At 38.2% G+C, this 25,928-nt stretch overlaps 1 protein-coding gene across 18 annotated transcripts in view; it reads left to right on the forward strand.

Moving 5' to 3' along the window:
• The window catches only part of BRSK2 (BR serine/threonine kinase 2), a 477,737-nt gene that overhangs the window by 422,627 nt on the left and 29,182 nt on the right, over positions 1-25,928 (forward strand). For 8 of the 18 annotated variants that reach the window (XM_060768843.2, XM_060768877.2, XM_060768895.2 and 5 more), the window contains 5 exons: positions 4,471-4,494; positions 12,544-12,604; positions 15,625-16,237; positions 18,380-18,428; positions 21,316-21,351. In XM_060768843.2, the coding sequence (XP_060624826.2) occupies positions 4,471-4,494; positions 12,544-12,604; positions 15,625-16,237; positions 18,380-18,428; positions 21,316-21,351 (783 nt within the window). The remainder of the gene's footprint in view (positions 1-4,470; positions 4,495-12,543; positions 12,605-15,624; positions 16,238-18,379; positions 18,429-21,315; positions 21,352-25,928) is intronic. The other 10 variants (XM_060768963.2, XM_060768982.2, XM_060768991.2 and 7 more) reach the window with 5 other exon arrangements.

Genomic DNA, 25,928 nt, shown 5'->3' on the forward strand with positions numbered 1-25,928 from the left:
ACCACTGTTCCTTTCTTCAGCCCGTTCTTTCTCTTTTCCCATTCTTTTTTGACTTTCTTTAGTCTTTCCTTCTCTCTCTCTCTCTCTCTCTACTTTTTTATTTCTCTAACATTTCTTTCTCGCCCATTCATTTTCCTCTTGTATTTCCCTCGCCTTTCCTTCTTCTTCTCATCCATTGCCCTGTCCTCTCAGTGCTGCTTCTATTATCTGGGTTGCTGCAGCTCTGTAGTTCACTTGCTTCAGTACTGTGGGAAATGCACATGTCTGCGCTGCTGGGTTCATTGTGTTCTGAGATTATTTCTCATTTCAATAAAATTCATTCCTTTTCTTTATTTGCCCATTTTCTATCTGATGTCCATTGTCATTGTTAAAAGATTTAATGACTTCCCCTTTCTGGGGAAATGATTAAGAAACAAAGATGAATAGCATTTATGTGTCTGCATTGATATATATTTTATAATTCTGTTTACTTTTCCTGCTTTTATGTACACATTATGTTTGGGCATGCACACATGGATTTAAATCCACACCCTGGTAAACAGATAAACTACTTGGCAATATTGTCTGAGATCCTGCATCAGAGGTGTAGCTACAAGACCATAGTTATGCTTCTGATCTCCTTATCCACCTTCTGAAACCCACTTTAAAAGCCAGTCAGTTATCCTGATCAGTGGATTCTGCCACGCTGGTGAGCAGGGCACTGCAAGATGTGGTGACCAGTCTCCTCCTGTCAGTGAGTAATAATGCAACAAAACTTTTCACAGGACACCTTCTGCTCTTTGCATTGTTGCCTGCTAAGAGAAGGGGGCTGGTCTTGTCATCATTTCTTGCCAGCACCACAGAAATCTGTTGCTTGGAGTAGCTGACTGGCTTTTAAAATGGGTTTCAGGGGCACTGATAATCATGGCAATAATACCACAATTATAAATATGAGCAGGGAATGGTTTAGTGGTCAAAAACCAAACTTACAACACTGTAACTTACTAAAAGGACACTAGCCCTCATTTATAAATTTATCAACAGTGTTACACCCAAAAACAAAATGTAGCTTCTCACATGTGAATATTTTTTTAAACCCTAGACCCAAGGATTGATCAGTTCCTCCTACATGAGTAATATAAACCAGAATTTCATTAAGGGAGGAAAGGATGCAAGTAATCTGTGAGACAGGATACTGTAATAGTCAAGGCATGTAGGAGATGCATCTGGCTGATCCTCCAAGTTTCAAAGTGTGTGTCCACTTCCACTGCCACCATATAGAGAGGAATTTAGTAGATTCTGAGATGTAGCAAAGTGATTAAGCCTAAAATTATGGACTTTAAGTTGAAAGTATGAAGCCTGACATACTTATACACTGAAGAACATAAACTAATGCTTTGATATCAGTCTTTTTTTAAAAAAAAATGGCTGCTTGTAAGCAGTGCTTCAGAGTGGCAAAAGACTGACATATGTTTTCTGTCTTTTAATCCAATTGTTCTCATATATTAATAGTAAAGCTGACTGTGATTTTTAGTGAGGTTTTATACCAAAGAAATGGAAAATATGTAGTAGACCAGGATCTGTTGTCCTGTTTTGTGTGCGGTCATGGTTTATACTTGAATGGGGATTGTGTGGCTTTTCATATGTTGTCCCCAAGCATTCTCACTATTGGCTATGCCAGCTGTGGCTTTGGGGAGTACAGCAACATCTGGAAACCTTCATGATTCCCACAAGTTTGATTTACACAATGTGTACTTACAATCAACAATACAATTCTAAAGGTGAAAGTTACAAAGGTGGCTCAGAGTCGTTTGTGTGGTCAACCACACAAAATACTCTGAGCAGAACACAAACTGTAAATCCCTGCCCATACCATCATGCTACTTTTTAGGTGTGTAATACTTTGGTACATGAAAACAGGTATGTATGTTCAATGAGGCATCTGTTTTTAAAAATATCCCATGTCAACAAAATATTCCAGCAACACAGTTGACTTTGAGACAACATACATTGTACACATTTTATTTGGAAATATGTGTTCAGGGAAAAGCAATTCAAAGAGATTCAAAGTTATCAAATCCTAAGAGTTGACTTTGTGAGATGAAATGTAAATTTCAATAATAACTAAAGTGAATAGATCTGTAGCAAGCTCAGAGATGCTGCTATAAACTGATACGCTTGAAATGTCAGTAACTATGCAGAGGCTACAATGTTGCCTTTAATTACACAGTTTGCCATCATGAAGTAAACTGTTTTCTAGCATAGTTTAAATAACTGTCATAAAATTATATACTGAATATACTGCACCAAGTTAAACTTAGACAGTAAACAAATATTTACATTTCCAACTTTATCCATAAAACTCTATATGTATGTCTATATGTGTCTTTGTATATGTGCGTGTGTGTGTGTGTGTCTGTCTGTCTGTCTGTCTGTCTATCTATCTATCTATCTATCTAACTAACTAACTATCTGCTAGAGCTGGAAACTTATATATATATCTCAAAAATTTATGTATATAGGTTTCTATATGTCAGTATATATTCCACACAGCATTAATTTGCACAAATAACCAAGGCCCCTTCCACACATTTGAATAAAACCTCACATTATCTGCTTTGAACTATAATATATAGTAGTGTAGACTCAGATAACCCAGTTCAAAACAGATACTGTGGGATTTTCTGCCTTGATATTCAGGCTTATATGGATGTGTAGAAGGGCCCCGAGACAATTTCAAGTTTATTTTTGAGAAAAGGTATTTCTCAGAGACAATATGTTGCTTAATTTAATAACATATTCTACATAGTGACATACTCATATATGTATGGTTTATATTATATTGTTCCTTTTGTTGCATTTTCTGTATGTGTACATTCTGTTTAAATTCATCATCTAATCTGATTGGAATCTAAAATTACAACTGAGAATGTTGATTCATTGCCAACAATATTTGTTAGTAAGTTAAAAGTTTAGTAAAATAGAATTTTAGTATTTTAAAAACCTGTATGAGAGAGTTATGGTTTGAAAACTCTGGAAACTGGGGTTCAAATCCCTGCTCAGCCATAGAAACCGAATGGATTATCTTGGGTGAGGCACACTCTCATAGCTTCAGAGGAAGGAAAAGCAAGTGCCTCCTCTCCTGAGCAAATCCAGCCAAGAAAACTCCATGATAGGTTCACATTCAGGTCACCATAAGCCGAAAATGGCTCAAAGGCATACAACAACACTTTCAGAGAACAGAAGTAAGTATAATGGAAGATCCATATCAGGATATCTTATTGATCTCCTTGCATCCCCATGGAAAATTTTATGCTAAAGTGGACAATTTGGTCAAAAACCTGAGCTTAACTGCTCTGCTATTGTGAACAGATAGTACATGGTAGAATTAGGCTAGTAAACTTCCATAGCATAGGCAGAGATGGGACCTAAATGCTCCTAAAACTGACAGGGAAACAGTGAAAGGTACTGCAGTCAAAATTATGTTCTGGTTTATTTTATTTTATTTTATTTTATTTTATTTTATTTTATTTTATTTTATTTTATTTTATTTTATTTAAGCCTTAGGATTTTTTATGGTTCCCATGGTGCAGTGCTTACTATGCCTACAAAAATCATAAGCAAAATATATTTTTGAAATACATAATTGTATATTTTCATAGCTCTGAGGAAAGAACATCTTTCCCTGGTTATTTTGAGGCATTCAGCTGAAAATTTAAAAGAAGGGTGGTGCATTTATTTTACAATTTTCCAGGCAAACAAAGTTATCTTTGTAACTCCTAATTTTTCCTCTTTGTGAAGTGTAAAATCTAATTCCATTACATTAAACTTAAGGCTTGTGAAGATAATTTTGTTGAAGAGCTCTCAACTGAAAGAATCCTTTAAAAAGGGTTGAATCAAAGTTGGGTTGCACAAACCACTAGGACTTTGCACTTGAATAAGAGTAATGCAAGGCTGTATGTTCATTTATACATTCCCACAAAGTGCCCACAGGAGAAACTGCCAATACATTACATCTTCTATAAGTGTTGTTGGTCTGAAAATGAAATTCTCAGATATCTTAGGGGGACAGAAGACTCTTAAATGACAAGTGAAGAAGGGGAAAATACAGATCCATTTTAGTAACACAGCACAACTCTCTGTGCATAATCCCAAGAATATGCCATTTTGAAAAGTCAGTTTATACTGTTCGCTCCATTGGCTCCATTCAAGTCAGGGTGGACAAGTTGTGTTTTCTTCTTTGTCTTTACACAATGTACCATATTTCCAAAGCAAATGTCTTTCATAATTATGAGGAGTATGGAAAATCCTCCCCTCCCATGAGTAATCCCTACTGGTGCTTCCCATCAGCAGCAGGTGCCTGTGGCAATAATTGTGACTGTGTGGTTCTCCGAACAATATTTCACTCTGCTTTTCGTACTCTTCTCTCCACCTGTTTCCACATCCCCCTCTTTCTCTTTCCTCCTTCTCTTTTTATTCCCCTCTGCCAAGGATGACGAGTGCAGATGCGTTGGGGTAAGCTTCAGTTTTGGATTATTGCTGTTGTGGGACCTTTTCTCTTTGGGGAGGGAGCTATTTTTTCCTTTTAATGACCTCAGTTTAAACATGCGGTATTGTGACTTGAAATTTTGTTACATATAACACAAACAAACATTCCAAGGAGAAGCAATTCAATTCATCACTGTGTGTGAACAAATATTTGCATATATTCTAAAGATTTACCTGTGTTTTGAAAGGCTATTACTGAGTAAAAATAAAACAATGTTGACTCTAGAATTGGGTAAACAGGCCTGTCCTGGATGGGGTTGCATTCCCAATGGAGGAACATCCTCATTGCTGCAGACCAAAGCGGACTCAAGTGCTTGGCATTAGTCTTAAATAGAGCGCTAGCTGTAGACTGTTCACTGGTAACTCTTCAGTTAAGATAGTGAAATGTCCTCTACACAAGGCTGCCGTAAATAAGATCAGAAGCTTATAATACCAGTCTTAAAATAATTGCACTGGAACCCCAGGTCTCAGGGGTGGCCAGGGGAGATTTTGCACAATCAAAACTTGTGCATCGGTTTTGCCCATACCTTGGGAAGCCAGACTTCGCCACTGTAGTCCATGCTCTTGTTACATCCCAAATAGACTACTGCAATACGATGTATGTGGGGCTGCCTTTGAAGACTGTTTGGAAGCTTCAAGTAGTCCAATGGGTGGCAGCCAGACTGATCACCAGAGCGACATACAGAGAGAGGACATCCCTCCTGTTGCGTCAGCTCCATTTACTGCCAGTCTGCTACTGAGCACAATTCAAAGTGCTGGCTTTAGCCTATAAAGCCCTAAATGGTTCCGGCCCAGCCTAGCTGTCCGAACGTATTGCCCCCTATGAAGCATCACAGAGATTAAGATCGTCTGGGGAGGCCCTGCTCTCATCCCACATTCTTCACAAGCATGGTTGGTGGGGATGAGAGACAGGGCCTTTTCAGTGGAGGCCCCTTGGTTGCGGAACTCCCTCCCTAGCAATATCAGGACAGCCCCCTGCTCTTAGTGTTTAGAAAGAGAGTCAAACCCTGGCTCTGGGAGCAGATATTTGAAAAATAGAGCAGTGCAGGAATGTAGTATGGAATATGTGCAGTTTGACTATGGACTGGCCAGAGCAGCATACAGAGAGAAGACATCCCTCATGTTGTGTCATTTGCTGCCAGTCTGCTACCTTCTCAGAGGTGGCCCCTTGGCTACGGAACTCCTTCCTGAGTAAAATTAGATCAGCTTCCTCCCTCCTGACCTTTAGGAAAAGGCTAAAAATATGGATGTTCAACCATCAATGAGTAATATAGCAGTGCAATAAGAAAAGATGAAATAGTGCTATAACAAATTAGAATAGCCACAAGCTACGATAGTGGATCACGTGATTTAAAATAATTGGTTTTAAAGTTTTATTAGGTTTTAATTATTGTTTTAATGCTTAAGTTTTTATTATGTGTGGTTTTGGCATCTAATAGTTGCCTATAAGCCACCTTGAGTCTTCTACGGGGATGAGAAGGGTGGGGTATAAATGCATTAAATAAATTAATACTGATTCACTTCCAGGCTAAATACAAGGTGCTTGTGGTGCATTTAAAACCCCAAACAGCTTGGGACCAAGGTACTTGAGGGAACATTTCTCCCTATATGCACCTGAGAATTGAGGTTGGGTGGGAGGTCCTCTTGAGTCTCACCACTGAGGTCCATAGGCTGTGTGGGAATGTGGGAGAGAGCCTTCTCAGCCATACTGCCCTAATTGTGGAATGACCATCCTTTGGAGGCCCAACTAGGTTTTGTACAGGCATCAGAAAAAATTGGCTGTTTATTCAGTCTCTGGACATCATTTGAGTTCTCTCATGTATGTAGTTTTATTTTTTTTATTTATATTATTTCATTATTACATTGAATCTGTTTTTAGTTTTTAGTTTATTTAAATTAAGTCTTGGTGACTTTTTAAATTTATTTTACTCGTAAGCTACCCTGAAACCTTTTTATAAAAAGTAAGGTGGTAATGCTTTATTTTACAGGCAGATAGGCAAACAGATAGATAAGACAATAAACACAGGCTAAACCTACAGGTATGATGGCTAAGGTACAGTATCTCTGAGGAAATTCCATTGTAGGAGGCTAAATGTATAACAAATTGAATGCAGGAAATACATGTTCCCCTTGACAGCTAATTTGACCCTTTTCCCCCCATTGAATTTGAATGTGACCTCAGAGGAGAGCTGCAGAAAGCAGAGCTATTTGTCTCTTGTAGACTCCATATTATCTCTACTGGTCATTGATACTCAAGCAACAAAAAGGGTACAGATAAGACCTTTCCACCTGTTTATAATAGCAGTATTAGTTCTTTGCTTACTTCCCTTTATTTGAATTTTTATTATGTAGTGCAGTGGCTCTCATCCTGTGGATCCCCAGATGTTTTGGCCTTCAACTCCCAGAAATCCTAACACCTGATAAACTGGCTGGGATTTCTGGGAGAGCCACTGATGTCGAGGTTCAACTATCCTTTAAGGCTGGAAGATAGACCCATTTTATATGACTAAGCAAAAAGCCTTACAGATGCAAATTGAATCTAGAAGGAGAGAGTCTGCTGTAGCCGAGGACACATTGTTTGCCAGCCAGGCTCATTGCTTCTGACATCACTATAGAATAAACAAAAGGGGGGAATCCTTTTTGCCAATAGACAATCAAACACTTTCCCCTCTCTAGACCAGCAGACTGCTCCATGAGCCCTCCACCTCAAGTGGCACTCCCAAAGGAGCACCACCCTCTTGCTATCATCCCTTTCAATAGCAATCCCAATGTCAGTGGACCCTTCCCCATAGGACTCACAGTTTGTATAGTTTGACCTGCCAGCTAGTAAAGCTGATTGGAAGCTGGGAGCTTGAGTCCTGGTCCTGAAATGACATCCTTTTGAGCAACAGCATAAGCAGTAGATACACTTTTCATATCCTGATCAAGTTTACTATATATTGTTACTATTTTTTTCCTTTTTAGTATTTTATAAGTGCTCGTGTTTCTGATGTGTGCTCCTTTCTTGTGGAATAGTAAACATGAGAGGGACAAATAGATCCAACTGCCTGATACTTGTGGTTTATTTATTTCATGTCAAAAGCATTACATACATAAGTATAAAACTGATAAAAATAGAAGGAGTATACGCAGCTTAATAATTTTTGATATGAATCAAGCAACAGTGACCGTATTGTCTGTAGCTTTAAACAATTCTTCCTCTGTACATGAGGCAGAGCATTGTGGACAAGCATACAGGTGCAAAGTTGTCTGTCCTGCTCCACAGTCACACAAGGTGGAGCCATTTTGCCAGGTTGTCTTTTGATCTGCCCACTCCACTTCTCATTCTGTTCAGGAATTTCCAAGTTGCCCTTTCTTGGTTTGCTGCTGGAGGCAGACCCTTGTGGGGGACCATCTAATTGGGATTTCCTGGTTTACCTGCCCAGAGGGATGGTCTTGCTGTTTCTGGAGGAACATTAAGAGGTGTGGTGGTTCTCATGAAGCTCTTCCTTGATTTGAGTCTACTGGGAGGAAGCTGATAGCCATTCAATGGATGGTTTTCACAGTGTTTAACCTTATTTCTCTCACAGTTAGCAGCAACTTCCCATCACACATGGGGGCGGGGGGCAATGCCAGCTAATTTGTAGAGTCTATCAACAGGTGTAGGTTTGAGACATCCTGTGATTATTCTGCATGTTTTGTTCATTGCTATGTTCACCTGCTTGGCATGAACAGACTTACGCCAAACAGAGCAGGCATGCTCAGCAGTTGAGTAAGACAAGGCCAGGGCTGATATTCTTATTAATTTTGGGTCTGAGCTGCCAGTAAGTTTCTGGATGTTATTGCGTGCAGCTACTCTCTGCTTGGTACTCATGTAGTGTTTCCTAAATGTTAGTGTTCAATCTACAGTGACATCGAGATATTTAGGATGGAAACAGTGTTCGAGCTCTTGGCCATCCCAGGTAACTTTCAATTTCCTTTTGGCTTCATGGTTGCGTAGGCAGGATTAGACTTCAGGTGGTTATCTTTGTAGTAGCTGATGGTCATACCTAGAAGTAAAAGACCATTTTCCCATTATAAATTGACTCATTCATCATCTATCCAGTGTTATTACTCTGGTTTTGTATGCTGGTGTGTTGCTGCCTCTGGAGTTCCCAAAAGAACGGGGATTCATATCACTATCCAGTGCACAAGTTTGTACTTTCAGTTTGAATTCGCAGTGCTCTTTCATCTTAGCACTGCTTTGAGCAAGTTTTCATGAGGGGAGGGGTCTGATCTCTGGTTTCGTTAATCTGATTTTATGTTCTGGCTGAGAGGTGAAGAACAACACAGAAATACGTTTCTTCAGACATTCTGATAACAGTACATAGAGTTGGGTTTTTGTTTAACTTGCTAAGTTAAGGTGGTTATTATTTTTCTTCATTACCTTCATATATTTTAAGGCATTAAACTGCCGCCATTTTCTTCAGATGAGTTTGGAGATTATTTTTCTTAAATAAGCTTTGATATGTTATGGTTTGATGGTTACTTTTTATTTGTGACTGCAAGCTCTAAGAATAACGTAGTAAATTCAGACTTTACTCACAAAGGCCTGCAGTCAGTTTTAGGACTGGGAAACAGCAATATGTACAAGTCTCCTGAAATTGCAGATAATAAATTGTGAGACAGTATTTGTCTGCTTTACACTCTTCTCAATCTACTACTCTCCTCTTTCTTTCCCATTCTTCTTTCTTTCCCCTGCCCCCTGTCTCACTTCCCCTTCACATGTATTACCCTTGTTTTACACTATCTAATTATGTTCTAATGCTGAGTGTTTGCCTTAGTACCTGGATTGATTATTCCTGGCTGTCCCCAAAGCATATTGGGGGGGGGGGTGCACTGGTTCCCAACAAATGACTGGTCTCAATTGGAAGGCAATAGTTTTTTATAATCCAGTATTCCCTTTGGAGCACTAGGAAGACTCTTCTGAAGCCTACCTCTCCAAAATAATCCCCGCATGACCACAGGTAATGAAGTAGGTAGTCTCATGATAATTAAGGAAAACATCCCTATTTTGTGACAAGGGGCCATCTCTCACCTACTTACCTAGGCTACTGTTCTCAGCTATAGCTCACTACTCACTACTCTCAGCTACAGCTCACTACCCCATCTACTCTCCTAGATAATGCAATATAGCTACCGCATTAACCTGGGGTGTCCAAACAACATGCCCAGGCTTATGCAGTTTAACCTGGAGTAAGTGTTTTAATCCAGTTTACACCTGATTAAAGAAATACTTTCAAAGATTCAGATCTTCATGGGATATCCTAATATTTGTGGATTCTGAAAAAGTAGAAATTGCCACCTGGTGTCCCCTCAGGTAGCGCCCCCCAGATTCAGGCAGCTCCCTATGAAAAAAATCACAGAAAGCTTCCTTACTGTTCCTGGAGGCTCTCCATTTCCTTGTTCTGATGATGTATTGGGCTTTGGAGAAAGGAGAGGCTTCCCTTTTCAAAGCTGTTGCATCACTAGAGTAGGTGAACAAGAAAGCAGATGTCCTTCTGGAATGGTAAGGAGGCTTTCGATGAATTTGCTGTTTTGTAGCAGTGTCAGCATGACTGGGCTATATGGCCAGTTCCCAGCCAATGTGGTGGGTTTGCGCACACCTGTGTTGTGCTGCAATGGAACTCAGAACCAGCATTTTTTGAATAAGGCATGGTCTATAAAATTTTAAAATCAATAATAAATCAATAATAAAGAAATGTCCCAAGAAGGATTTAACATTTTGATAACATGTATCATATTGTAATTTAAATGTCTTCCATTAAAGGCAGGTGGCTAAACCAAGAACTATATATGTGATCAGTTAGCAAACATAGTTGCCTAAATGCAGACAGGAAATGTTTGTTATGGTTCTGTATTCTAAAGTTGACATTCACGTTATGGTAGGGTTTTTTTTCTGAAAGAGATTGATTAACTATACAGAATAGCAGCACATTCCATTTTACTTGTGTAGATATTTTGTATTTAACATATTTAATATTCTGTTCTTCAGGATACAGTCATAGCTTATGGCTTTCGTGTTATTGGAGCAGCAAATCCACTCTGGATTTCAGTTTCTGAACTTTAAAAGTGTTGCACCTAAATCCTACAATACACTCAGCACCTTTCAAGTTTAGATTAAACCTCAATAACGAGAACCACCAGCTGCTGTTGCATAGGAAATAATTTCACAGGCACTTTTGCACTGAGTTAGACCTAAAGACTATCCGTCCAATGGGTGGGAATCATGTGTCTCTCAAGGTGTTAGCAGACTACAGCTCTCAGCTTTCTTGACCATTGGCTCAGCTGAGAATGATTTCTGTTCCTAATGTTAAAAAAAAGAGTTAAGAAAGAATAAGTCTAGTAAGACTTGGAAGAAAAATATAAAGTACATAATAGATTTGTATGTTGAATGCTGCCTCTTTTTGAGCAAGTTGCTTTATAGGGATCATGACTCACGGATGGAGTACATAGTCTCCATACAATCAGATTTGGTCTCTAGAACTGACAGCTAAGGAATCTAATGTGGTTAGTCTGGGAAAGACTATTATTTGGCTAAATGTACCATGGTTCAGATTCTTTGTTTCTCCCAAATAGTTACTTAAGTGACAGATGTGTTTGGAAGATCTGAAGATACCCTTATTTCCCTTTTCTCACTGTTTCTGGCACAAGTCTAATAGACCAACCTTTTTGTTTTTTATAAAGCAAACATTTGTTTTAACAATACTCTATCTGAAACCAATCAATATAATGGCTTGAGAAAGTGCTGTAGAATCTGTAGTTTTTAGAGCAAAACATCCATGCTTGTGTGTAGCATAGACTTCTGCACATGTTATTAGTTGCCCATATCAAGACATCCTTCCCTATGTATTTCTAAAGTATGGGTGTGTTATTTATTATTTAACTGAGTTCACTATCATCATTGTCTCTTCTTCTAAAACACAACAGAAATACCAGTAGAACCTCTGGATTCTTTTAGAGCCTAAATCCATTTGTTTATACAATAGACCAACTGGATCAATTGAACTTATATAAGTGTTGATATTGTGGCTATGTTCTATCAAGTGAACTCTGACCTAGGGTTTCCTTGGCAAGACTTATTCAGAGGCAATGTTCCATTTTCCCCCTCTAAGGCTGAGAGAAGATGACTTGCTCAATCTTACTCAGTGGATTTTCCATGGCTGAATTCTGGATCTCCCAGAATTCTAGTTCAACACTCAAATTGATACACCATTCTAGCTGTGACATATCTTTCAGCAATTGATTCAGTTGGTCTGTTCAAGTTGGGACTAGCAACTGGATTTATGCTTACATATCCAAAGTATGTGCTAGTTATGCAGGCATCCAATGACTTTTACAACTACTTTTGATTATGTGTTTATATTAGTACCTGGGGTTGATTAAGACTTCCTATGCTCATGTATCCCAATATGAAACCTGCATACTGTTTCTGGAAGGGCTTATTTTTATAATGACTTCAGTGGATTATTGTGAAGGGCTTCAGTCTCCTCCAAGCCTGCATACCTTACTATCAAGCTCAATCAAAATTTTATAGCTGTTTTGATGGATAATACAACCAATATATGGAAACACAAATAATTTCATATGAATTACCTCCATAGTAAGAGAAGAAATAAGTGTGATGATTGAGAAGACAGGGCCATTAGGGATATATTTGATGTAAAAACAATGATATATTCTCAAAAGGTGGGGTAAGTAATCTAGCCTGGCATGCTACAAACAATAGAAGTTTCTTCCAAAATTTGCACTTTTCTCTCTTGACTTGATCCTTAGTACAAGATCAAAGCTCAATTAATGGTGAGTTTGTTGAGAAGTAAACCTTATAAAGCCGGCATTTTCCATACTTGCACAGAAAAAAAAACCCTGATGTCATCAAGCAAGAGATACAGACAAACAAAAGAATGTTTGTTTTATACTCACATATTATTTGAAAAACAGAGTTAGCCTTTGACAGCAGTTTCTCAGAATTATTGTCTTCCTGTTGTGTTCACTCAGGTCTCGTTCAATCAGTGGAGCATCATCCGGTCTGTCCACCAGCCCCCTCAGCAGTCCAAGGGTAAGTGGGATTGTCTGAAAATTAGAGAACTGTAACTACTATCTTAAGAGACCTAGATAGCATCTATTATTTCTTCCCATGAATTTTAATCAGTCAGGAAGGGGTGTTACCCCCTCAAATGGCCTGTTCTGTTCAAAACTATTACTCCGGTATAGAGCCCTTCTTGTTCTACTCTCATTTTTGCTGCCCAAAGCATCATTAACATCTAACATGGTGGCAACTAGGATGATCCTATTGGAGATTGTATAGTACAATGGGAAGAATATCTGTTGCTCATTGCAAATTCATTGTGAAGCAAAAATCCATAACAACTAAAGTTACATTGGGAGCAAACACTAGAGTTGGCAATTCTTGAGAAACAATAAACTCTAATCAACATATAAATCATGCAAAATTGGATTTGGGTGATGCAATATAGATTCAGATTCAAAACATAAAAGGAGATCCATTAAGGTGTAAGAGACGAGACAATCCAAGAGAGAGCAAGGTGGTTGGAAAGGGACAGGTGAGGCAGATTCTTGACTAGCAGATTTTAATGTATCACTTTTAGTCAGTCCTTCAGCACACTTGTATACCATCCTCCTCCCACCTCCTAATAGTGTATTTTTTTAGCAATCATATAAAGTCTTCAAGAAAAACGTTCTTGCCACCTTTAGTAACCCATTCACATGTGACTGCTTCTACCTGAATCATCCTTTGAAAACAAGGGTGGGAGAACACCACTAACTGGTTTAAGTGGAAACAAACTATGTTTATTTAAAGGAAAATGCGCACCGAATAATTAATTTTAGAATTAAGCATGCAATAAAAAGTTAGTCAAACCAAGAATAATCATTTACCATTCTAGACTGATTCCATTCTGCATTTGGTACTCTTCAGACATGCTTGGAGATATTTTCATATTCAGAATATGAGCTTTGCTTTTTCACATCTCCAAGTAGATGTGGTACTAAACACAGCAAATGAAGAATTAAATTTCTTTAAAACTGCCTAGGACCTCTGTGTGGAGGGAGGTGACATAAATTTTATTAGGTTTGTAGAAAGTGTTGACTCTCCTTCCTATGCTATCATAGTCCTGCCATAATCTTCCCCAGATGACAGGTAAGATAATAATAATGATAGCAGCAGCAACAACAACAACAACAACAATATCCTGCTTTTTCTCCCTATAAAAGAGACTCAAACCAGCTGTCATAAGATATCATAGGCTTCCTTTCTGTGGCCTTTTTTAAGGTGGCTATTAACGATTAAAAGTCAGTCATGATACACCTAATACCACAGATAGTTTGATCCTTAGTTGCCAAAATGTGAGAAACTTCATTTAAGATAGTGTCTGGTCTGAGTTCATATCTTGGTACATGCACTGAAACCAGTAGTATTATCCTGCTATGATCTATAAGATTAAAAGATGATTAAAGTATAATTCAGTACAATGATTGCATAATTTAGTATAATTTAATGCAATTGCTGAATAAAAACATAATTTGGATTTACTTGCTTCCTGTTCAATGAGAAAGGCAGAATATAAATTTTACACACACACAAATTCCAGCACATGCTTTTGATGTCTTTACATTATTTCACAATGAAAACCAAATACGGTTTAATTGCTATGATTTTTCTAATCTTGCCATTTTTTACCTTTATGAAATGAAGATGGTACTTAAGTTAGTTTCTAGGATCATACTGAACAATATTTTTTCTTTCTAATTTATTTGGCTCCTATTTGAAAGTTTTTTTCTTGAAGTATTATGACAACTAAACCTGCCTGGCTTTTTAAAAAATCTCTTTCTCTGAAGTGGACCATGGTGGATTGTGGATTGTGTGTTTTAGTTTGTTTTTTAATTACCCTTGACCATAGTAATCAACCCTAGAATGAGATTCTGGGACAGTATAATATCATATTTACTCAAATCTAATGCTCACTTTTTTGGGGGGCAAAATTGCATTGTCAAAATTGAGGTGTATGTTAGATTTGATGGTGCATTACGCTTCAGTAAATATGGTAATACATAGCAGTGACTTTTTAAAAAAATGAACAATGAGATCAGGTTATCTGACCATCAAATAACAGAAGAAAGACTTATGGGGAGTGAGGCAATTTGCAAAACAAACTTGTTTTGGTGGCTCTTGTTGGGATTTAGTATGGCCATTGTTCTATGTTCTTCTAAGACCTCATATTCTAAAGCCCAAAAGAGAAAACTGAGTATCTCTGGATGGATGACCAGTGAATGAAGGGAGATGAAGTGAGAGAGCCCCCGATTTTCTGCTTTTCATTCCCTCTCTTGCTAACACACACACCAAACACTCCATCCTACCATCAGCGTCTGGTGAAACTTTGATAGAGATGGGGAGGGCTGACCTAAGTAGTAATGTGTGTATCTCTGTCATCACCTGCTGAACACATATTGTTTTAATGTGCATTTCTTTGGTGTGTTTGATCATGGTAAACATTTTGAAAGGAGAGTGGGCAAGCTCAGCCTACAAGCTAACATGTTGGTTTTCACTACGGCTTGAATGGTACTGCCTTCCCCGTCCTCAACTCTCTCCAGCCTTGTTCTTCTCTCTCTGTGAGACAGTCAGAACAGCTCAGGGGTTTGCCTCTCTTGCAGCTCCCCTCCCTTGTCCACCTGGTTATTTTTCTTTTCTTTTCCTTCATGTTACTTTTGCTCTGTGGTTTTTTTTCTTTGCTGACACATGGTTGGTTAATACAATGAGGCTTGTTAGAAAACTGTTGGTTTTCACTGTCACCACTGCTGCTGCTGTTGATTATGCTGTGTTCCCAGCTAACTGCATGTTTTTTGTTTTGTTTTTGTGTCTGTGTTTGTTTTTTGTTTCTTTGCAATCTCCTAACCCTACCTCCTTCACCTTCACCTCCATATCTCGTATCTCTTTGTGATGTGCCGCACCACTGCAACTCAAATGGGCTTTATTTCCTCTATTCACCCACTTTGTGTGTATGTGTGTGTGTTTTGCTTTTCTTGACGTGCATGGATACTCTCTGTGTGTGTATCTTGTAGCCTATCAGAAAATTTTTCATCCCCCCTCAGACTCCTGACCTCCCTTTCACCTCCCGCCCCCAAGTCTCCCTGGACTCTGATGCGTGTAGGAATGCCTCCAGGCCTGGACATGTTCTGCAACCAAAGCCAGCACTTCAACCTAATCCAAAGACACAGACTTTACCATCCAAGAGCAAATTGGCTGAGAAACCACTCCAGTCTACTAAATCCAATCCACTCCCCTCTGGCAATGCTACTGCCCCTGCTCCCCAAAATGCCCTGGCACAAAACACTCAAGGCCGCCCACCTGCTCCTGGGTTTAGCCCACAGCTGGTTGTTCCTGCTGTGCAAATCAACCCTCTGTCTCCTATTAGATTGCTCCCTTCTAGTACTGACCCAAGCACCAAATCTATCCCCATCATACAGGTCACCCCTCACCCCTCTCCAAGGGGCAGTCCCCTCCCTACCCCCAAGGGGACACCTGTTCATACGCCAAAGGAGAGCCCAGCAGGCACACCCAACCCTACGCCACCGTCCAGTCCCAGCATTGGAGGAATGCCTTGGAGAACACGACTCAACTCAATCAAAAACAGCTTCCTGGGATCTCCTCGCTTCCATCGCCGGAAATTGCAAGGTACATCTCTCTGTTCGCCAAACATGGTAATTTAAGTTTGGGAAGATAGAAGTCGAAAGGCAGAGAACCCGTGATTAATAGATAGCAATGTCAGTAATTTTGGAAAAGAAATCGTGGAAGTTCTTGCACTACTATTTATTTCTGTTGCTACCCCTGATATTAGGAAATTGTCATAACCCTTTTTTTTTTCAGGAGAAGAAATGTGTTAGACTATCAACAGTGCTGAGGGATATTGCCAATAAAATATACTAAATGAGGAAGAAGGATATTAGGAATATATCTCCCATCATGTAGTGGTTGGGTACCTAGACTACAAGACACTGTTTTCCTAATTAAATAGAGAAACCAAACTGCATTATATAAAAGTTATATCTTAGACATGTTCTTTGCATATGTCTTCAGTCATATATCTTTTATTTCCTAGTGTGTTACCTGAAGATTCATGATGCTAGTCATCTAGTCATAAAAATGCCACTTTTATTTTAAGATTACATACATAGAGAAACTAGCTAAACTACTGGTACTTACTAGATCCATTCTGTAACTTCCACTCATGACTTCAGTACTTTCTCTGATCTGCAGATTCTCCTGTTGTTTTTTGGACAATACTATTGACGTTGTGCAATCATTGCATTTCAATATACCCTGCTAAAATGCAGGATATTGCAAAGTATTGTTGTGTTGAAGCCTTTGGAATGTAAGCAAGAAATAGTATTAGCTACTAGACCGTACCAACAACATTCTGGTGTCTTTCTGAGGTACAAGAAGGGGTATTGATGGCCATTTCTTATCCCTCAACCAGTCTTCTTAGCATTCACACTTCATAGCTACAGGTATAGGAGAGAGACAGGTAAAAGAGCAAATTAAGGTTTTATATGGCCCTGGAGGACAGAAAAGATTTAGACACTCTTCATGGAAGTACTGAAGGGTATGAAGTATACCTTCAGATTGACAGTAACCATACACATTTACTATTGTGGGTGTTTACACAGCAAGTGTTATAACGTTGTCCTATGCAATATTGTAAGTATGGCTTCATCAACACCTGTCCCTGTTTTCTACAAAAAATAGATAGCACCCCTCCCTGGTGTTCATACCTGAGAACTGTCTGTCCAAGAAACCAATAATATAAAGAATTGTGTCTGCAATTCATGTTTAACTGTGCTTTGTGTATAATTATCACAGCTTAGTTCTAACTGAAAAGTTTTAACTCTGGATATTAAAATGCCTTTTTTGCAACAGCTAGTTTTCACTCATTATTCATCCTCAGAGTCTTTTCAGTGATGTCATCATATTATTTAACGAATAGGGGGGAAATGCTATGTATCCAGATTCATGGAATATTCTAAGGTTCACCTTCCTTTCACATCACAGCCAGTTATCTAAAATCCATTAGGCTCATGGAAGGTTGCTCTGACCTTTTTTCTTTCCAAGACTCCTTTTTGAATGGCAAAATCTATAAGAGAACATATACTTTCAACTTAAGAAAAGTTAGAAAACATGCAATTTGTTGCTTTCTATGATTATGAATAGTTGAACAACCATTGGAAATCTCTTTCCTGATTTAAAACTAGCCAAATAATTCCCATAGTGTAGCATTCCATTTCATTTGTACATATCCTTGTTCTGTGCTGGAATAAAGACTGCTAATGTAAGGCAGAGTTTGCACTCTCATTTTCAGATTTTCCAAGTAATCAAGCTGCTGCAGGCTATATATAATATCTGAATGATACAGAACCGGCATTGCAATTTAACATCATTTTATGAATTTTAGTTGTTTGTGTTTTAGTGGAATGTTTTTAAGTTATATATTAATATCACCATTACTAAGCTGATACATCTAGATAGGTAGATGGAGCATAATGATAAAACTATTAGACAGCAAGAGTTTAGTCCTATTATGGTATAATATTTCAGTATATAACTGCTCATATGAGTCACATTTCAATAAGGGAGCAGTGAAGATTTAGAGATTGTAAGTCATTGAAAATTAAAACAAGTTTGATGTGCTTGAGATGTATACATAATGAATTATAATCCCACATTTCCTTTTATTAACACAGAAGAAGAATTAAAAAGACTTTATTTCCTTCTCCTCCCCATTTTTCTCCCTCTTTCTGCTTTCTCTGTGTGTATATGCAGTACCTACACCAGAAGAGATGTCCAATTTAACTCCAGAATCTTCTCCAGAGTAAGTATTTTGCTGTATGATGTAATATCACTACCAGTTGGATTCTTCTATGACATGCAATACTGTCCGAGAGGAGAAAGATGTTCTGTACAAATTAATTTGTGTCACTCAGATTATATCATGTTATGGGCAGGGTATTGCAGTAGCTAATTATACCAATAGTGGTACTGTTGTGCCAACAAATACCTTTAGGTAAAGTAATTGCAGTAGTTCAGAGAAACAGACATGATCACTGGTCTGCCTGATTAAGTTAAAAATATCATTAGTGACCCTTAAAGGGGGTATTAGTTAAATATAAAAACAAAATTCATTCACATTAAAAAAAAATAGTTTATCACTTCTCAGTTTACCAAAGGCAACATGTAAACCATAAAACATTTAAAACGGCTCGGAAATTCCAACTGGTCCAACGGGCAGCAGCCAGGATGCTAACGGGGGCCCCTTACAGAGAGAGGTCAACCCTCCTGTTCAAGGAGCTCCACTGGTTGCCGTTTATTTTCCGAGCCCAATTTAAGGTGCAGGTGCTTACCTACAAAGCCCTGAACAGTTTGGGACCATCCTACCTTCGAGACCGCATCACAGTCTACGAACCCACACGCTCGCTCCGGTCATCAGGAGAGGCCCTGCTCGTGATCCCACCTGCCTCGCAGGCGCGTTTGGTGGGGACGCGGGACAGGGCCTTCTCTGTGGTGGCCCCCCGCCTCTGGAATGCCCTCCCAAAAGATCTCAGACAGGCCCCCACCTTGGCGGTTTTTAGAAAAAACCTGAAAACCTGGCTATTCCAACATGCCTTCTCAGATTAGGAACCCCACTATCAAAGCCCAGAAGCACTTTAGTAGAGTCAAGACCACTCTCAATGCACACCACACTTATACTTTAATCTCATATCCCCCGACACTTTTTTCAGCACTTTTAACTTTGTACCCCACTCCAGCCGGCTCAGTTTTTTAATATGTCCCGTTGTATTGTTTATTGCCATTGTTCTCTGCTTAAACTGTTTTATTTGCTATGTATTGTATTGTTGTATTGTTGTATTGTGTTGTGCTGGGCTCCGGCCTGTTGTAAGCCGCATCGAGTCCCTTTGGGAGATGCTAGCAGGGTGCAAATAAAGTTTAATAATAATAATAATAATAATAATAATAATAATAATAACAATAATAACTTTACATTTGTTCTTAACTGTTACCAAGTTAACTTCAACTTATGGTAACTCTATGAATGAGAAACCTTCAAGTCATCAACAGCCCTGTTCAAGTTTTGCAGACTCCTCACCATGACTTCCTTGACTGAGTCTATCCATCTGGAATATGGTTTTCCTCTTTTTCTACTGCCTTCTATCTTGTCAGGCATTATTTTCTTTTTCAGTGAGTCGTGTCCAAAGTACAGCAGTCTTAGTTGAGTCATCTTGGCTTCAAGGGATAATTTAGGCTTGATTTGCTCTAGGACTCATTTATTTGCCTTTCTTATCCATCCATAGTATCCATGAAACTCTTCCCCATCAAATAAACAGTTAATGCATATATTTAAAAAAAAACCCTTTAAAACAAACTATAACATATTTTAAAAAAATTAAAGCCCAGTCAATTAAAACAGTGGAGAAATTTCAATGACTATCTTTCAGCAGGGAGTTCCACCATTAGGTTATTGGTTCATAAAAGGCCCTGTCACAAGTATGTACATGCTAGCCTTGTGGAATGTCAGGATGCCATTGATCACTTCACATTTTGGGCAAAGCTGTAATATCTTATATTGCACACAGCAAAATATCACTCTGGAGTTTTCTTTTGATCCCATGCCAAGTAAATGTCTAGTAGGTTCAGCATAATCTGTGTCATGAAAACTGGTGTAGAGATAGCAGTTGTTGTATTTCAAATTGGGACAGCAAATGAAGTAGCATTGGGACATATAGATGCCATTTTTCAGTTATTTCCACCATAAAACCAGACCTAAAATGCATTTAATGAAAATTTACCTGGAAAATTACACATGTCTAAATGCTTTTTAATGATGCATTACTGAGAGCAGTTCTCTAAAGACTCTCTTTATAAGCATAATGGACTTTCATATTTTTGGTAGCTTTTGCAGCTTCTTTTGTTCTACCTCTGGTCCCCACTCACATGGCTGAAATGATCTGGTATTTTGTTGGACCAAGGAGGTCTTTTAACCAGAGGTGATGATGCTGTTCTAGCAGTTTTCCCACTTCCAGTTCTAAAGCTTTTGTAAAAACGGAGCAATCTAACACCAATCCAATTCTAACCAGGATAACAAAGAGTTCTGGGAGGGGATTAGAAATAAATATGTTGGAGACTCAGCTGTGGAATTTCTAATTTTGACATATTTATGTGTTGAAAGCTGCCTAGAACGTGACTGGAGAATAAGCAGAATATAATTGTTTTAAAATAGATAAAATAAATTGAATGTGTAACTTGTGCTGTTGACAGTTCTGCAGACAGAAATATAAAGCGTTTTTATTGAAATTTAAGAGGCATATTGAGCCTTTCTTTCTTTCTCTGCCACTTTTTCTACCACCTTCTCTTTTCGTGTCTCCCCTCTCCTTTACGGTCCCTTTAAGAACTGCTGGGTGGATGTAAAGCTGCCTTAGTAGGCAGTTTGGATGCAACTCAGGGCCTAAGGCTCTTTCCCCGTTTACAATATAATTGCTGAATTAATGAGTTCAATTGGATGGCACCCTGCAGTAAACATAATAAAAGCTGTAAAAAATAATGAACTGCATTTTTATTTCAACCATCAAGGCCTCAGTGCTCTGTGTCCTCTTTGGAGTTCCATTTCTGCAGAACATTTACTGACCCCCATGACTGACATGTTACATCAATGTATTTCCTTTCTCTGTTGCTGCATGTTTTAATGAATCTAATTCATTTAACAGTTCTGATGACTGGATATTATACCTTGACATGTCTAGGTAATGTGTATCATTTTATTTGTGGACAAGTCTAGGTAAAATAATAGAAATTGTATTCATAGGCCCAAGTCCTTTTCTGGTGTAAAGCAGCATGACTCCATCTGCTTTTAAATTTTTGCATAATTTCATAATCATTTTGAGTAATCAACATCCTTCCAAATTACAAACATATTTACCCTTAATCTGGCACCTCCATTCTAAATGTTCATAATTAGCTTGTCTTCTTTGAATTTTTGGAGTATATGGAGCACGGGGGAGAGAGAGAGAGAGAGAGAGAGAGAGAGAGAGAACTATGCCTACTGATCTATTCCTCCTGTCATGTTTTCACCAACTTCAGTCCCTTTCTTCTATACACTGAAGGAGCACATCTATAGATTGGAGATCTATGTGCATTGATTCCCCTGGAAACCTAAATCCTTGACTGGAGGATTTTCTTTACTCACATAAAGGATTTTACCTTCTATAAATATGCTCCACAATATTTGGACAGTGGGGATGAATGGAACTGCAAGTGAAGAAAGGATAGTGAGCATGGCTGTCCTTTTTGATGTGATGATAATCATATAGATTTGACATATTCTGAGTTCAGTGCATTATTATTATTTTTTTGAAAGCATCCATTTAAGATGGATATCCAATCCAGCAAAGATATCTTCTCCAGACTTATCATTTGTTGGATTAGAAGTGACTAATAGTATAGATATGAATGCCTCCAATCTGCAATGATTTGCTATCCTGCTGGTATTCAAATGTGTGCCTCTTTTCCCATTCAGGCACATGCAAATACATTTAAAGCAGCTGCATTTTGATATCCAGCTCCCAGAAGCCCCAGATAGTTTGGCTAACAGTCAGGAAGTCTGGGAACTGATGTCCCAAAGTTTGGTAACCGCTGTTTGAAAACATGGGTAGTCACATCAGAACATCACTTACTAGGCTAATGCCTACATTAAATATCTGCCTGCTGAAACAAAAGAAGTAAAGATAATCTGTAGTAATAAAGCCCCAGAACTTCTTGGTCATATCCTTAGGCCTTTTTAGTTTCTTTGGATGCAAACGATGTTCTTATGTTGTTTTGAGACCCAAGGATGGGGCATCCAGGAATTACACTAAAAAGCCAGTATATTAAATCAATTTTTCATCTTGTTTAAAAAATGCAAACATGAATTTGTTGAGCAACTTTTCTGGAGGTTCTCAGATTAGAGAAACCTCATATATGAGGTACAGCCACAGGGAAAAAGTGCTTTGAGACACTAACTTTTGGTTTCAAGACAATGGAATCAAGGGTTTATTTCAAAGTTTCTATTTGCTATCATCCTCCCAAAAAATATGATTTTTAAAAATATCGTGTGTGCCAGAAGATGGAGCAATGTTGATTTGCAGCAGGGCCTCAATTCAACAAAGTCCTAAACATCAGATTTGTTGAATTGGGCTGTTGGTATGTGTCCTCTAGGGTTCTAATTAGAATTAAGCTCGTAGAGGTCCATAGAAATTCCTTGTTGTAGAAGCTAGAGCCTGTAATAGAAAATTAGATTGTATAAACTTTCCTGAACTTAGGTTTGCACAGAGAGAATTCAGTTTAATTCAGAGGTATTTTATACAATAACGTTTAGCTAATAGCTACTCTTTATCTGCAGCATTCAATAAAGTTTTGTACTATCTTTAGTGTATATACCAAGAACCTATTCAGTGAAGCTAGGAGGTACATGCACACATAAACACAGGCATTTCTGCTGCTCATTGAGGTCACTTTTCTCTACTTAGGGTCCTTCCACACAGCCCTACATCACAAAATATCAAGACAGAAAATCCCACAATATCTGCTTTGAACTGGGTTATCTGAGTCCACACTGCCATATATTCCAGTTCAAAGCAGATAATGTGGGATTTTCCCCCCTTGATATTCTGGGATATAGGGCTATGTAGAAGGGCCTTTACTTACTACTGTTGAGTAATAATGTACAAGTTCTTCATTTGTATCTTCAAGCTGCTTTGCACCTGATTCTCTTTATTATTAATTTATCAATTTTTGTAATGTTTTCAATCCTTCCTTTAAAATGATTCTCATTTTCATTTTTCAGATGTGCTAGGTGGAAAAACCATGATTATTTATAAAGTGATACTAAAGCCAAAAAAATAATATATTAAAGGAAAATTAAATAAATTCCAGTTTGAAACAAACCAGTCAGTTGCTGGTTGGTTTAGTACTCTCATATTCCCCATGAGAAACCCTAACAGAACCATTGAAATGTGCTTTTCCAAAATAGGGGGCTGGGGATATTCCAAAGGCAGTGGGTACTTAATGCAGAACCAGAAACACTGATGTACATCTCAACTCTGCTGCCATCAATGCATTCAAAATTTCATATCAATCTCTAAAGGCATACCAACATAAAAATATTATTGTCATAGACTTGGGATAGTAATGAAATTTAGGCTGGAATGTAGCTACTTTAAGCATCATCCATTCATGGCAAAAAGTATCCTGCCCCATTTGTAGCCTTTCAGCTGTTAGTGCAGAGAAAACCCATCTAAGCCAGCACGTTCATCAATAGAGAAATCTGGGTGTCAAAATGTTAAGAGGTAGCATCAGTGAGGTTAATCAAGATTAAAAGATCTAGGACGTTCCACAGAAACCTCTATGGACAGAAAAGGATAAACTGGGTCATGAAGTTTTTCTACCTATATGCTCCAGATGGCTGCTAAGGATTGTTGCAGTCAGTCTAACTGTGATGACCCTGGTCTTTCACAGACACACACCCACAGAGCCTTTCTTTGGCCACTCAGTTGATTCTACAGTCCAAACAAGGCAAGATACTAGTGAAGTATTAAAAGTTATAAAAAAGTCCACAAGGTCACAGCACAGCTGTACAGTCCAGCAGGAATGTTTCCTTATACCACTGCCCAAAAGATTTTGGAACCAGTTTCATCTTATGAGCAATATGTAAATCATTACCTCCTTCTTCCCCACTTCAACATTACACTAGAAGCCAATCTATCCAATCATGGGTTCAGCATTTTTTGTCCTTTATAACAAAATAGCATCATTTTTTATGCCTCCTTGCTTTGTAGATATGAAAGAGGTATAGCAGCAGAACCAGAAAGAACATATTGGTTTGTGCACTATCACAAGACCCCAATGCAATAAACAGCTTCATTGCATTTTTGACAACTCATTAAGGTCCCAGCTACTTTTATTCTTGTTGGTAATTCAAGTAATAGAATTTGGCAAACATTATGCACTTTCTCATCCATTTCACAAAAAATGGATACCACATCCTTAAAGCATGTAGTAGTTGTGTATATAATTTGTAGTTATGTATGAAATTTTCTGCTAAATTATTTCCCAAATAATTATGTCAATTTCCTTTATGGATCAGTAAAAAAAATCTAAGTTTGCCATCATTGAGGAAATGGATTTCAAGATTTCAAAGTTGAATAGCTTCCTTTTAAATACATTATTAGAGAGGAAAAGGTGACATCTGATCCAGTGCAGTCGTTTGGTTAGTTGGCAGCATTTTTGAAAGATGCACCATTTCATTAAAACTTATTTCTCAATTACCCTTGGTAGAGGGTATATTGGACTAAATTTACTGGATTTTAAAAATATGCTTAGGAGTGTGTGTTGAATAATTATGTGCAGTCCAATTTACTTTTAAGGCGGTATCCCACTAGCTACTGCATACAAACACTCTGAAGGAATCAGGGAGCCCTACCCAATGAAATGGTCTCTCTTTATTATTTTTGTATAAAGAGGAAAAATATTCAGTTATTAACATCTGCATGTTGCTATGTAAATAAGTTTGTGTGCATTTCTTGCACTATGCAAATAACGTGGCTCTGACGTTCAGCATATGTACTTACAATGGGAAAATAGATTAAATCAATTAATTGTGTGTCTCTGTTGGGGAAAGATCACATGTGAAGTGGCCATAAGGTTAAGACAAAAGAGATTCAATAGATTAAAAGGTAGATGCCTATATACATTTCTAATTATCATAGACATTTAATATATAAGACAAACAGAGCCATTGTGATGTGCTTAAAAATGAGTCAAGCAGCTCAACATGTAATATCTTTTCCTACTCTATCCCAACTTCTTAACAACCCACTTAAATTTGTAACTTTTTCTCTTTACTGTTCCCCATGCTAATCTTTGGCTCATGGAGAGCAGTAGATGCTTATGAATATTTTAGAGAATTGTGCTTTCTCAGTCCACTTTCACAAAGGCACAGGGAATGATTTAGGCAATTGTGGCCGCTTTGCATTGCTTTGCTAGCCAAGCAAGCTGGCAGGAATAAATGTTTTCCTCTCTTTCTCTTAAACCCCTTCTCTTCCACACCTTTAAAGACCCAACAAGTTTCCCTTTTGTCTGTGAAATGAGTAATCAGCTGGCTAGATAATTGAAATGTGCCATCAATGTGGCTGCCAGTGACCATTGTGAAAGATGGGAACCTTAGAGTGTCAAGAAACAAATGTCCACCATCTCCTGTTAGTATGGACACTGTCCCAAACATCTGGACAGCACCAGTTTAAAATGGCTTATACAACTATGACACAAAGAAAGGAGGTTTCCAACA

The sequence above is a fragment of the Anolis sagrei genome, chromosome 1 (assembly GCF_037176765.1).
Source record: "Anolis sagrei isolate rAnoSag1 chromosome 1, rAnoSag1.mat, whole genome shotgun sequence".
NCBI classification, from domain to species: Eukaryota; Metazoa; Chordata; class Lepidosauria; order Squamata; family Dactyloidae; genus Anolis; species Anolis sagrei.